The 12,626-nt window shown below is 52.9% G+C and overlaps 1 protein-coding gene across 2 annotated transcripts in view; it reads left to right on the top strand.

Moving 5' to 3' along the window:
- The window catches only part of GRID1 (glutamate ionotropic receptor delta type subunit 1), a 760,175-nt gene that overhangs the window by 414,304 nt on the left and 333,245 nt on the right, over positions 1-12,626 (top strand). For both annotated transcript variants that reach the window (XM_070057983.2, XM_070057984.2), the window contains exon 5: positions 6,948-7,001. In XM_070057983.2, the coding sequence (XP_069914084.1) occupies positions 6,948-7,001 (54 nt within the window). The remainder of the gene's footprint in view (positions 1-6,947; positions 7,002-12,626) is intronic.

Genomic DNA, 12,626 nt, shown 5'->3' with positions numbered 1-12,626 from the left:
TGACACCATTTGCACTCTGTAGAATAAGCCCTCAGCGATGGGGCTGGAAGGCTTCCACGGGGAGGTTTTTTCCACTTCACATACTCTTCCATGAGCCAAGATAAAGGGAAACAGGCTTACACATAACAGCGCAGGTGGAGTGATGGTCTCAGGCGCATGAGAACAGGTTAACCTGGAGAAGGGAGGCACGGTTGCTCAGATAGGAGGAGAAAGATCCTCCTGTTCCCCTGGCCACAGGGCCAGGCCCAGGTGCAGGGGCTCACATGCTTTCTCAGGTGAGGGTTTGGGCCCTTTCAGGCGCAGCGTGACCAGGGCATAGGACGCAGCTGCAGTCTGCAGAGTGCTAGCTCGGACGTTCTGCCAGATCTGTCTGGATGGAGTTCTCCACCTCCTAGCTGTGGACAGGGGACACACATGCTGCCTGGCTCATTTAGGTCATGGGGAGTCAGAGGCCTGTGTGTGCTGTGATGATGCGGGTCTGCAGTGTTTAGGTATCGGGAGGGCGTTGGATAAAAGCAGACTCTTGATGCCTTTGGCAATGGCTCCAGCTTGGTCCTGTGCATCAGGCTGAGCACAAAGCTGAGGACACTTCCCCCAGAGCGCTCAGCACCGCTGTCTTCTCTGCTTCCGTGTAGGCTCTTGGATATCAGAGTTGATCCTCACCACCATGTGGTCCAAGAGCAGCTGTCAGCCCGCCCAGCTGCAGTCCAGGCCAGCTGCCCGGCACCTGCCATTCCCACAGTGTGCTGGGAATGGTTTCCATCCAGAGCCTGCTTGGGATCCAGGAGCTGGAGCCTGGCCTGCATCCACTTCTTGATGGAAACCGTGGGATCAGGGGAGCCAGAGTTGGAACCCAAGTATTGCCTGCTTCTGGTGAACGGGCAGGATGGCATATTGCTGTCCTGTGTCACTTACATCTCAGCTCTGGTGATGCCATTGGACTTGGAGAAGGTACATGGGATTCAGACTGGGGCAGCTGCTTGGGGACAAGGGGACATTTTTCCTTCCCTGCTTGATCTTCCTAGGTGTGGGAAGGGCAGCCACCCCCAGCTTTCTTTAGCAGGCTCTGCCTATGTCGGCAGATTTTCCTCTCCAGGAGGTGGCATGTGGCTGTCAGTACGTGTGTGTCCACACACATCCAGCTCTGCCCCTGCCAGCCTTGCCTCTCTCTACTGGCTGCCTGTGGCCAACCTCCCGTGGGCCAGCTACTGCCCTCAGCGTCTGCTGTCTCCTCCGTGCCAAAGGAGCTGGAAGGGAAGTCAGCCTTGGAAATTCCTACCTCTTTGCTCTCTTCTAGAATGTGTGTTTGCCAGCGTGTCACAGGAGGCATTGGGCCACCCAGGCTGTCCCTTTGGGCCCATTGAGACCAAGTCTCTGACTCCTACAGGGACTGTGTGGAGCTTCTGCAGTTGTTCAGGCTCCTCTGCCACCTGCCGCTGCTTCATTCAGGCCCAGGGTAGAAGTCCAGCTACAGGGCACCTAGCTCCCCACCTGCTGAAGGCGATTGACAAGGGGAACCCACCTTGAGGGACCCCACTCCTCCCCACCCAGAGGGCCCAGGAGCTGCCCTTTCTTTGACCAGCTGGGCCAACACTTCTCTGCGGTTCCCCACCATGATGTACGGCTGTAGTATGATGCTGTGGTCCAGGTGAGGGAGGCACCGTGCTGTGAGCCTTGAAGGGTCTCTGAGCTCATAATGGGCAGGGCTGTATTCGTTGTCTTTTTGCCACAGTCTGGCTCCATCTGATGGCAGGGACAAGGCTCCTGTTTCACTGCTGTAGCCAGGAAAGCTAGGCCAGCTGCCGTGGTGTCTATGGAAAGGAGGAAGGAAGGAGAGAATGTCCTTGGACACATTCAGAAGGAGCCATTGGATGAAGACCAGACAGGAGACATGATGGGAAGGGAGGAGGAGGACCCCGTGCTGAGTGACGATCCACAGCCAGCTCCTTCCAGGGCTCGGAGCCTTGCGTGTGATTTCATGGAATCCTCCCCGTCACCCCGGGTGGGAGGTGTTCGTCTCAGGTCGGGCAGACTTCGAGATGAGGATGTGTGTGACAATGGTTTATTAAGGAGTAATCCTAGGGGAATTCTTAAAAAAAAAAAAGACAGCGGGGGTGGGTACAGGAGAGGACGTGGAACAGAGAACAGAAAGAAGCCAAGTGAGGTAATGTTGGCTCCATACTGCAGAGGAAAACAGCTGAGATCACACCAGGGGATATCCCCTGCAGGGAACAAGGCAGCTGGGGTCTGTCACTGGGGTGCCCAAGGCCCTTGGGTAGGGCTATAAAACCCTGGGCACCGTGAGTGCCAGTCCAGATTCCGCAGGTAGAGTGGAGGGTGTTGGTGGCAAGGAGTGAACACACACAGGGAGCCCCTGGGCTTTAGATTCCCTGCCGGATCCAAGGGGAACGTGGGCAGAGTGTCCTCAGCACTGCTGGTTCTCAAATAAACTCTTCCTGGGCGTGGAGGCTGCAGCTCCAACAACAAAGCAGCTCCCCCAGATCGGGACTCGAAGGCGTCCTGCCTGCCGGGACTCCTCCTTACTGCACTTGCTCTGCAGAGAGGAGGACCCTCCTCCACCTCCACCTCCACCTGCTGCAGCCATAGCTGGGAGGGAGAGGGGAAGGGGCAACACTTAGAAGGGGAAACAGTGGCTCTGGCAGGACCCTGCCCCCTGGGCTGTGCGCCTTTAGGGCTCTTCCCACGGAGTGGGCAGCTCACCAGTGATGGCAGGAGGGAGCAGGCAGTGTTTTTGCTAATTGTGCAGTAGCTTCGCCGTCTGGCCATCCATCCCAGCCTCCGTGTGAGTGAGTTGCACCCTCTGGAAAAGGCTTCATCCAAACAGTATTTATCTCCATGTGGGGAAAAGTGGCTTAACAAATTATCTGATGTTTAATTGGTGGGGGAAAGTAGGACAGGAAAGTCGGCCGCTGGACCTGTGGGGTTTTCTGATCAATTCTCCCTGCCGACAGCTTCCTGCGCTTGAGTCCGATAGCGGGTGAGAAGGCTCCTGGGGCAGCCAGTGCTCCCACCTGCTCCCTGGGGTCTCCCAGTCACTGAGGCAGATCCTCTGCAGTGCTGCTCTGAACAGGAACAAGCAGAGGTCCTGTCACCTGCACAGGTGTACATGCCCCTGCACGTTGGCGTTCTGCTGTCAGAGTTGGAGCTTTGAGACAATGCAGCATTTCAGGGACATCACCTACATGGCTGTTTTCAGGCAGTGGAGCCTGGAGCTCTGCATTTTCCCACACTCTGTGGGCTTGAGAGTGAGAGTCAGGGCTGTGGGGTGTCCATGCATGACCGAGTGTCACCCTCTGCTGTGCTGTTCCAGCACTTTCCTTGGCACTTCATTTGGTGCAAACACCCAGGCACATCCTGTGATGGGACCTGGAGTCATGGGAGGCAGCCCCTTCTATCTTGAGCTACTTGGAAGCACTGAGTTGCTACCTCCCTCCCTGAATTCTACCTGGTTCTAAATCCACTTGCAGAGGCTGCAGGAGCAGCTCCAGGGTCTCTTGCACATGACAGTTCTTCACGTGTCGAAAGATGCGCATGCTGTCCTGGCCTTCTGGTCATGAGTTTACACTGCCCCCCTGTATGACTCAGCCCCACTGTGGGATGTCGTCCATTTTTGGTCATACTCCAGAGTGTTGCTCTCCCACTGCATTTCCCCATCTGCCCCTCTGCTACTGGGAATCAAGTGCAGGGCTCTATGTCCAGCCTCATGAAGCAGCAGCATCTCTTGAGACTCAGCGTTCTAGTCTTCTGAGATGTTAGGATGTCCTCTGGGCTTTGGAGCAGGTGTCAACTTGATTAGGGTGCCACCATTGTCCTCCACGTAGGCATTCAGGGAATACCCATCTGCCGGGGACTGGGGTGAGCCAGAGCTCAGCGGAGGGTTATCAGACCAGCCATCTCCACTTCTCTCTCCTTACCTCCTCTCCAGGGCCTCGGGGGTCTGAACACATCCGTAAAAGGCTGCACGTTGGGAGCAGAGGGCTGCGGGCTGGGAGGCCAGGGGCCTGCCCTAGCTGCCTCTGCTCCACCTGACTGAGGGCTTCTCCAGATCCACTGATCTTGAGTAGCTGCAGATTCCAACAGGGCTTTGGTTTACTGACTTTGTACAATGTGCACACAGAGTGTCTTTGGGACATGACTCCAGGGCATGTCCAGCTGCACAACTTGGCATCTCTCAGGGCCAACTTTCTTTCAGGTGCAGGAGAAGGCACCTGGAGCCTCTCTCTAAGATAGGAGAAGGAGAGGCCAACATGCCAGCATGTCTCATTTATCCCAGCAAGATAGGATCCCCAGGGCAAGGCCTGGGAAAAGAAGGTAGTGAGGGTGCTGGTGTTGTTAGGACTCCCAGGATGCATGGTTGCATATGAGCAAGTAGAATGGCAGGGCTGGAATCCACAAAGGAATATGGGACAGCAACTTCCTGTCTGCTTCCTGGGAAGGCTGGGGACGAGAGCATGGCTCTGTTCTCCATGTTTGCCTCTTCCTGAGACCCAGGACGTAAAAGGAGTTGACATGCATTGGCCAACAGCAGGAGGCAGGTGTTGTCTGTGTCTTACAAAGGAGCAAATGGAGACCACAGTGGTTCATTGCTGGTGCAATCAAGGCAGCCCCCTCCAGTCCTGGCTCCTGACCCTGTTTGCCTAACCAGGTGCTAGCACCCTCTTGTTCACAGGCCAAAGAGCAGCCCTGCTGGGCTCAGCAGGGGCCCCTGTGCCTGCCCCTGGTGCTCTGTGGGGGCTGTCTATAAAGCACCAGGGTTCTCAGGCTCACCAGGTGTGTCCATGTGCTCTGTTCCCGTGCACTCTCATCTTTGCTAGCAAAGCTGTCCATCTGATGTGGAGGTTGTTCTGCCACAGAACCCTGTGCAGTGCAGGGTGCGCATCTGGGGGTTCCTCTTAGCATGGCTGGTGCCAGCTCTGTCACCTCTGCCCCTCCTTCTTTGAGAAAAAGCCAGATCCCTGTGTATTGATGAGGAAGGACATTCTGGATACGTTGATCTGTAAAAATAAATAAATAAACAAACAAACAAAGGAGTGTTCTGACCAAATATATATTTTATAACCTGATTTTTTTACTTTTTATTTTTCTTTATTATTTTAAAGATTTATTTTGCTTATTTGAAAGGCAGAGTCACAGAAAGGAAAGGGGAGGGGGGAGAGAGAGAGTGCACGAGATCTCCCATCTGCTGGTTCACTCTTGAAATGGCTGCAGTGTCCAGGGCTGGGCCAGACTGAAGTCAGGAGCCAGTAGCTTCCTCCAGGTATCCCATGTGAGTGCAGGGGCCCATGGCTTTGGACCATCTGCTGCTTTCCCAGGTTCATCATCAGGGAGCTGGATTGGAAGTGGAGCAGCCAGGATTCGAACTGGTGCCCATATGGGATGCGCACACAGGCAGCTTTACCTGCTATGCCACAATGCTGGCCCCTAACCTGACTGAGCATTTATCTTAGCAGTTAAGGCATCCCATCCCACATCAGAATATCTAGGTTGAGTTCCTGGCTCTGGCTCCTGACTCCAGTTTCCTGCTAATGTAGACCCTGGGGCCCAGCAGTGATGGCTCAAGTGATCAGATTCCTGTCACCCAGATGGCAAACTTGGATTGAGTTCCTAGCTCCTGGCTCTAACCTCAGCCCAACCCCAGCCATTGTGGACACTTAGGGAGTAAACTAGCATTTGGGAGCTCTGTCAGTCTGTCTGTCTGTGTTTCTGTTTCTCAAAGAACCCCACAGCTGTCTAATGAGCACTTGCAGATCTGACTGTGAAACGTTCCGGAACCTCAGACAGACAACCTTCAGGACATGAATTTGGAGGGATAGGTGGGGGGAATTTCACTAGCTTGGCATTTTTTTTAATGAGGAAGGATTATGGAATGATTTTGAGCATTTTTATTGTTCTATATTTTTCCCAATAAAAGGAGTAATAAGAATTACATTACAAAAATACCAAAACAAAGAAATGGAGCGAAGAAGACTACAATCCTAGAGCCTCTCCGAGGTCCGTAGATGCCTGGCGCAGTCCCAGGTGGTCAGCAGGCAGTGGGCACATGCTTGCCATGAGCATCCTTACAGAATGTGCTGGAAAACCTTCTGTCCTTCCCAGCTCCTCCGCTCTGCCGGCTTTGCAGCCAAGGGAGGGAAAAAGCTCTACTAGACACTTTCATGAAACACAGCAAGCTGCTGGGTCTTCTCTGCCTTGGCCTCCCGTTCTCTTCAACTACTCAGCCCCATTTGCCAAACACCTGCTACGGGACGGTGGTAGCGTGAGGTCCTGGGATACAGCGGAGGACACAGACCTCTGGCCTCCAACTGGATGGAGTCCCCAGCCTGGACAGGAGATAGATGGAAAGCAAGAACACTGGTAACTGCTCTTTGTGGCTCAGCTGCTCTAAGAAAGAGAACAAAGTGTTCTAGAAGAGAGTGATAGAACGGGGTCACTGCCCAGGGGCTAACAAGAGCCCAGTTCTTGGGGGCCGGAAGAGTAGAGGGCAGCTCCGAGCTGCCATCTCAGTGTCGCTTGGCACCAGCAGATGAGCTGCCATCAACGTCTCCTTCCAGCATCCCAGTTCCACAGCCTCCGGCAGTGATGGGATCCTTCACAAGGCATCCCTGTGCAAAAGTGTTTCCTGATATCTTTAGGGAAGGGAGGTGTACCCACACCTCCATCCTGCAATGCCAGCAGGGCCCAGGGCTTCTGACCTTGCTCCAGGCTGGTGCACAGAGTGAGGACGCATAACACGTAATCAGTTATCTGTGTTCAGACGAGGGTTTGTGTGGCTAAGGCAGCCAGAGCAGGCTCCAGGGGGATGGCATGTTTTGTGAAGAGAAAATTCTGCAGGAACAGTGTTTACAAACGCCGTCTTGGCAATCACCCTGCGTGTGTGCTGGCTTCTGGCTGGCTTCCGTTCATGTCCGTTCTCTCTCTCTCTGCAGGCTGTGGAGACCAACCTGGCTTCCAAGGACAGCCACTGGGTCTTTGTGAATGAGGTAAGAGCCCCGGAACGGTGAGGCACGTGGCCTGGGCTGACGCCCCGTCCCTTGGGAGACCTCCAAGCAGTCTTTTCATTTCCAGTCCTGACTTGGGGGGCTGGAGTGAACTGTGGGGCTCCACCCTGCCAAGTACAAGGTCAGGGGGTTGTACCTGACCTGCGCAGATGCTGACGTGGAGGAGGCGGGAGCCAGGGAAAGAATCCAGACCTGAGTCCCCCAGGAAGTCGAGAAGCAAAGAGAAGTAGAGTATTGGATGTGCAGCAGGGGCTGGCTGCAGAGGTGAGGGTCAGCTAGAGCAGGGGGCTGGGGCACAGGGCCAGGAAATGAGGAGGGAATGGAAGGTGCTGAGGGTGTGTGGGAGTGTAAGCAGGAGTGCAGACTGTGTGTGTGTGTCCAGGTGTGAAAAATGTGAATATGTGGTAAGTATGTATGTGAGAGTATGTGTGTGTGAACTGTGTTTATTATGAGGGCACAAGGTGTGAGTGTGGGTGTGTATGTGTGTGAGTTGTATGTGTGCATGTATGACTTGTATGTACAGGTACATATATGAGTGTGTGTATGTATGAGTGGAGGCGCAGGCACATGTGAGTGCACATGTGTGAGCATGTGTGTGCAGCCAGTAAGAGTGGAGATCAGGGCTCCCATTTAGAAGAGAATGAAGAGATCTCTCCCATGACTGGCCATCCCACTGGCTTGACCCCTGGGAGGAATGGGGACACAGGGAGTCACCGGGCCTGGTCTGTTCTTTGTTAACTGCACCTGCCCAAGCCCTGGCTTGCCCCTTGCTGCAGGCACTGCCCTGGTGTTGCAGGGTTCTGCACCACATGTCTTCACTTTCCTGAGGAACCCACTCTGCCCACGTGTCCATGGAGGAGGCACCACCTCGGACCTCCTGTGCCTCTGTCTCCTGTGAGCCTTTAACGGAGAGCTGATTTGGGAATCCATGTCCTGGTGTGTGCCTTCAGCTGCTCCTGAATTAGCAGATCAATTTCTAATGGTTTCATCCTGGAAGACGCAGTTTATTAGGTAGTAATTTCTTCTTTTATGGTGTGTGTTTCCTCATTAGCCCATTAGCCCAGCGCTAATATGGTTGAAGTTTTTTTTTTTTGGGGGGGGGGTGGCTACTGTTAATAATTGCGTAGGTGGTGTAGCAGAGTAGCTCCTTGCAAGGTCCACCTCTCTCGTGATTTTCCTGCATGATTTCCCACCGCTGGAGCTGGCCAGCAGCAGACATGCGTAGTGGCTGTCTCTGGCCGTGGCAGTGGAGGGGTTGGGCTGGTAATTAGGCGAAGGGGCGTGACTGCCGCCTCCCTCTTTGCAGAGCCTGCATGAGCCCTCCTTGATCCTGGGGAAGTTTTGATTCTGTGTGCTGTGCAGGCCTCTCCACGGGTTCTTCAAAGCCAGCTTTCCTTTGTTCCAGAGAAAGGGAGCCTTCCGTGTGCCCTGAAGTCAGGTGTCTGGTGCCAGCTCTGCTCCTCTGATCACTCTCCAGGTTGAGCAGCCGTTGTCTCTCCCTTGCCAGTCCTCAGATGTGCGCTCTGGTGGTTTTACATTTTCCTTTTCCTGCCCAGCCCCCCTGGGGCCCTCTGTTTGCTTCTCCTGACTCAACTCCCAGTGTGAAGCATCTTTAGGGTGTTCTGTGCACATCAGCGCTCAGTCAATCACTGATGGCCAGGGAGAGTCAGGAGTCCACCTGTCAGAGCCACGGGGAAACAGCCTCACCCAAGAGCATGGTGGTGCCCCCCACCCCATGGCCAGCCAGGCAGTGCTCACTGACCTGTGAGTTTCTTCAAAGGTGAGGAGGTCTCAAGGGTTTCTTCTTAGGCTTCGCCTTCTTCTTAGGCTTCCTTCTGTGTAAGGAGGCTCTGCTCCTGGGAAGGCAAGGGATAATGGCTAACAATTTTGACCTCCTATCATGTGCCAGTTACTATCCACAGCTACTACCAACCCCATTTTACAGATGGTAAAATGGAGGCCCCCTTACCCAGGGTCACACAGCTGTGAAATGGTGCATCTGGGATTCTCTAGGAAGACTCTTCTCTAAAGCCCTTTCTTTGCAGTGATGGGACCATGCACTTGACCTTGGCAAAGATCCTGAGCTCACTGTCAGTGTCTGAGTAAAGGCAGTCTGTAGGATTCAGGCATGCACACTGTCAAGGACACTCTTGAGCTGCCCGGCTCATGGACATTCACTGGAAGTCTGTAATCCAAAGGTTGGATTTGAAAGGCAGAGTTACAGAAAGAAAAACAGAAAGATTGATCTTCCATACTCTGGCTGCTGTGGCCAGAGCTGGGCTGACTGAAGCCAGGAGCCTGGAGCCTCCTGTGAGTCTCCCACATGGGTGGCTGGAGCCCAAGGATCTGGGCCATCCTCTGTTGCTTTCCCTGGCACATTAGCATGGAGCTGGATTGGAAATGGAGCAGCTGGGACCTGAACCAGCACCCATGTGGGATGTCGGCACTGCAGGTTGAGGCTTTAATCTGCTGCACCACAGCGTCGGCCCCTCTTTTGAAGCTTTGACCCATGGCACTCAGTGTAGATTCTGGTTAATGGGGGAGGTGTTCTCTGGGCTATGTGTGGGCTTAGCCTTGGGAGCCAGCCATATTCAAAAGCACTATTTTCTGTTACAGCATAGCCCCATGGAAAACATAAGCTGTTGGGAGGGATTTGGCCTAGTGGTTAAGACACCAGTTAAGTTGCCTGCATCTCTTGGGGAATGCTCTGGTGGTGCAATGGGTTAAGCCACCGCTTGCAATTCCAGCATCCCATATTGGAGTAGTCCTGGCTGTCCTGCTTCCAATCCAGCTCCCTGCTAATGTGTGTGGGAAAGCAGAGAAAGATGGCTCAATACTTGGGCCCTGGCCACCCATGTAGGAGACTGAAATGGAGTTCCTAGTTCCTGGCTTTGGCCGGGCCCAATCCTGGCTGTTGCAACCATTTGGGAAGCAAATCACAGATGGATGATCTATTACTCTCTCTGCCTTTCAAATAAATGAATCTTTTTTATTTTTATTGTTTTTAAATATTTATTTATTTATTTGAAAGTCAGAGTTACAGAGAGAGAGAGGCGAGGCAGAGAGAGATCCTCCATCCAATTGTTCACTCTCCAATTGGCCACAACAGCTGGAGCTGTGCCAATCTGAAGCCAGGAGCCAGGAACTTCTTCTGGGTCTCTCACGCGGGTGCAGGGGCCCAAGGACTTGGGCCATCTTCTACTGCTTCCCCAGGCCATAGCAGAGAGCTGGATGGGAAATGGAACAGCTGGGACTCGAACCGGCACCAATATGGGATGCCAGCACTTCAGGCCATGGTGTTAACCCACTGCACCACAGCGCCGGCCCCTAAATGAATCTTTTTAAAAAGATACCCTCATCCTCCATCCTAATGCCCGGGTTCATATCCCAGCTCTGCTCCAGTTCCGGCTTCTTGCTCAAGTGCATCCTCGGAGGCAGCAGAGCATGGCTCATGTAATTGGATTTCTGCCACCCAGATGCAAGACCTGGATTGAATCCTCACTCCTAGCTTCAACCCCTTGGCTGAGGCATTTGGGGAAGGAACCAGTGGATGGGAGCCCCTTCTCTTTCTCTGTCTCTTCTCTACCTCTCAAATAAATAAACAAACATATATTTAAAAATCCACCAAAAGTCCTGTTATCATTACAGCAGTAGGCTATTCTTGCTCTGTAAGGCTTTTCAGCCGTCCAGATGTAGAGTCACAGACAAAGCGCGTCCAGGTACCATTTTGTCATATACCATGACTAGGGATAGGATAAGGTAAAAAAAATGATGTCAAGGGCAGGCATTGGATGGAGGCTCCCCGTCCACCAGGATCTCCAGGACGCAACTGCTGCACCAAGTCCTGGTCTTCCTGTTTCTGGAAACTGCCCTCCACTCGCCTGCAGGAAGTCCCACCCCTCACAGGAGCTCAGACCTCCAGCTCTGCCTCTCCCCTACCTAACACTTTTTTGTTTTTGGACTTTAGCTGTTCCCCTCCTCCCCTCATTCCTTCCAGGGTCTGTCCTCCAGTTTCTTCCTGTATATTTGACTTTGTGTGTTTTTTTTCTTTTTTTCTGGATTCAAGATAAACACTCAAGGGCTTGTTTGCTTTAAGCACCGATTTTCCTAAAATGCCTGCCCCCTCACCAATGAGCACTGGTGTTGCATATCGCAGAGACCTGTTTTATTTGGAGGAAAGGTAATTGGATGCAGAGGATGCCTTGTGAGTCTGGGAGATTCCCTGACAGTTTTTGCAGGTCTGTGGCTTCCACTGTGGCTACACTGGCAAACAGATGCATTTTGGGATATACTTTTTGTGTTTTCATCGGTTGCTTAAGTTACAGGATATTATGGAGGAGGGTGGGGGATTCAAAAAATTTTTTGGAAAGCATTAGTCAAGCTGTGGCCACTAGGCTGTGAGTCCCCTAAGGACAGGTTCGAAGCCACTACATCACCATCTCCTCAATGCCTGTGAAAACAAGAGATGCTTATAAAAGGTTTGGTTGAAGGCAGGTCGATGTACATGACACAGAGCAAATTGCATTGACTTGTGCTTGCCAGTCTGCCTCAGAGAAGAGACAAAGGTAGCAATTAAGACCTGAGCCTGAGACATGGAAGGGCCGCTCTCAAGGGCTCATTAGAGGACTCAGGTTCAAGGCCAGGCAGACCTGACTCGCTTCCAGAATCTCTTGACCAACTGGGGTACAATGCTATTCTCCACATGACCTTGGGAGATGCCGGCTGAGTGGGTCACCCCCAGTGACTCGGGGACATCCTTAGTGTTGAGTGGAGTCTGCACACAGAGGACAATCCCTGCTCTAGAAGCTCATCGTCTGGCCTGCTGGGGACTTTCTGAGGGAAACTCTTGCATGGGATATGCGAAAAGACTATCCAGCTTCCTGAAGAACCGACTGCACTGGGGACTTGAAGCACTGTGCTTGCTCTGGGCTGCTCTCGTGGCTAGACTAATCTTCCAGATGTGGGGCCACAGCACGTGTTGGTGGAAGTGGTTGAAGATGCTCTATAGGCAATGGAGGAGCACACATACAGCCTCTGCACTTGGGTTTTCTCAGGGAGTGAGGCTCTGTGTGCTGATTGGTGGGTCAGCAGGGGCCAGACAGGAGGTGGCATCTCAGGAGGGAGGAGGCATAATGGGTAGGCCCTCAGCAGCCCTCCCCAATGGCCAGCATACGTCCACGCCTCCCATGTCCCATATCCATGACCTTGCCCTTGAGCCCAAGACCCAGAGACCCAACTGCATTCTTTTCTAAAAGCTATTTCTTTAATTTGTTTTAAAGGCAGAGATGAGAGAATGAATTTCCCATCTGCTGGCTGTCTCCTCAAATGCCTGCAACATCTCATGTTGGGCCAGGCTGAAGCCAGGAGTCAGGAACTCAGTCCAGTTCTCCCACATGGGTGATGGGGACTCAGGTGCTTGCTACTTCCCAAAAGGAAGCTGAACTGGGGAGTGGAGCTGGGACTTGAACTCAGAAACCTAGATATGGGGTGTGGACATCCTAAGCACCATCTTATCTGCTGCAATAAATGCTCACCCTCCCCAACTACATTCTTTCTATTTTTAGAGATTTGTTTATTTATTTGAAAACAGAGAGAGAGAGTAAAAAA

This window comes from Oryctolagus cuniculus, chromosome 15, assembly GCF_051225735.1.
Source record: "Oryctolagus cuniculus isolate XC-2025 breed Fujian yellow rabbit chromosome 15, ASM5122573v1, whole genome shotgun sequence".
In the NCBI taxonomy this organism is placed as follows: Eukaryota; Metazoa; Chordata; class Mammalia; order Lagomorpha; family Leporidae; genus Oryctolagus; species Oryctolagus cuniculus.
Note: the sequence above shows the minus strand (reverse complement) of the source record. Positions and strands in the feature narration are given on the sequence as shown.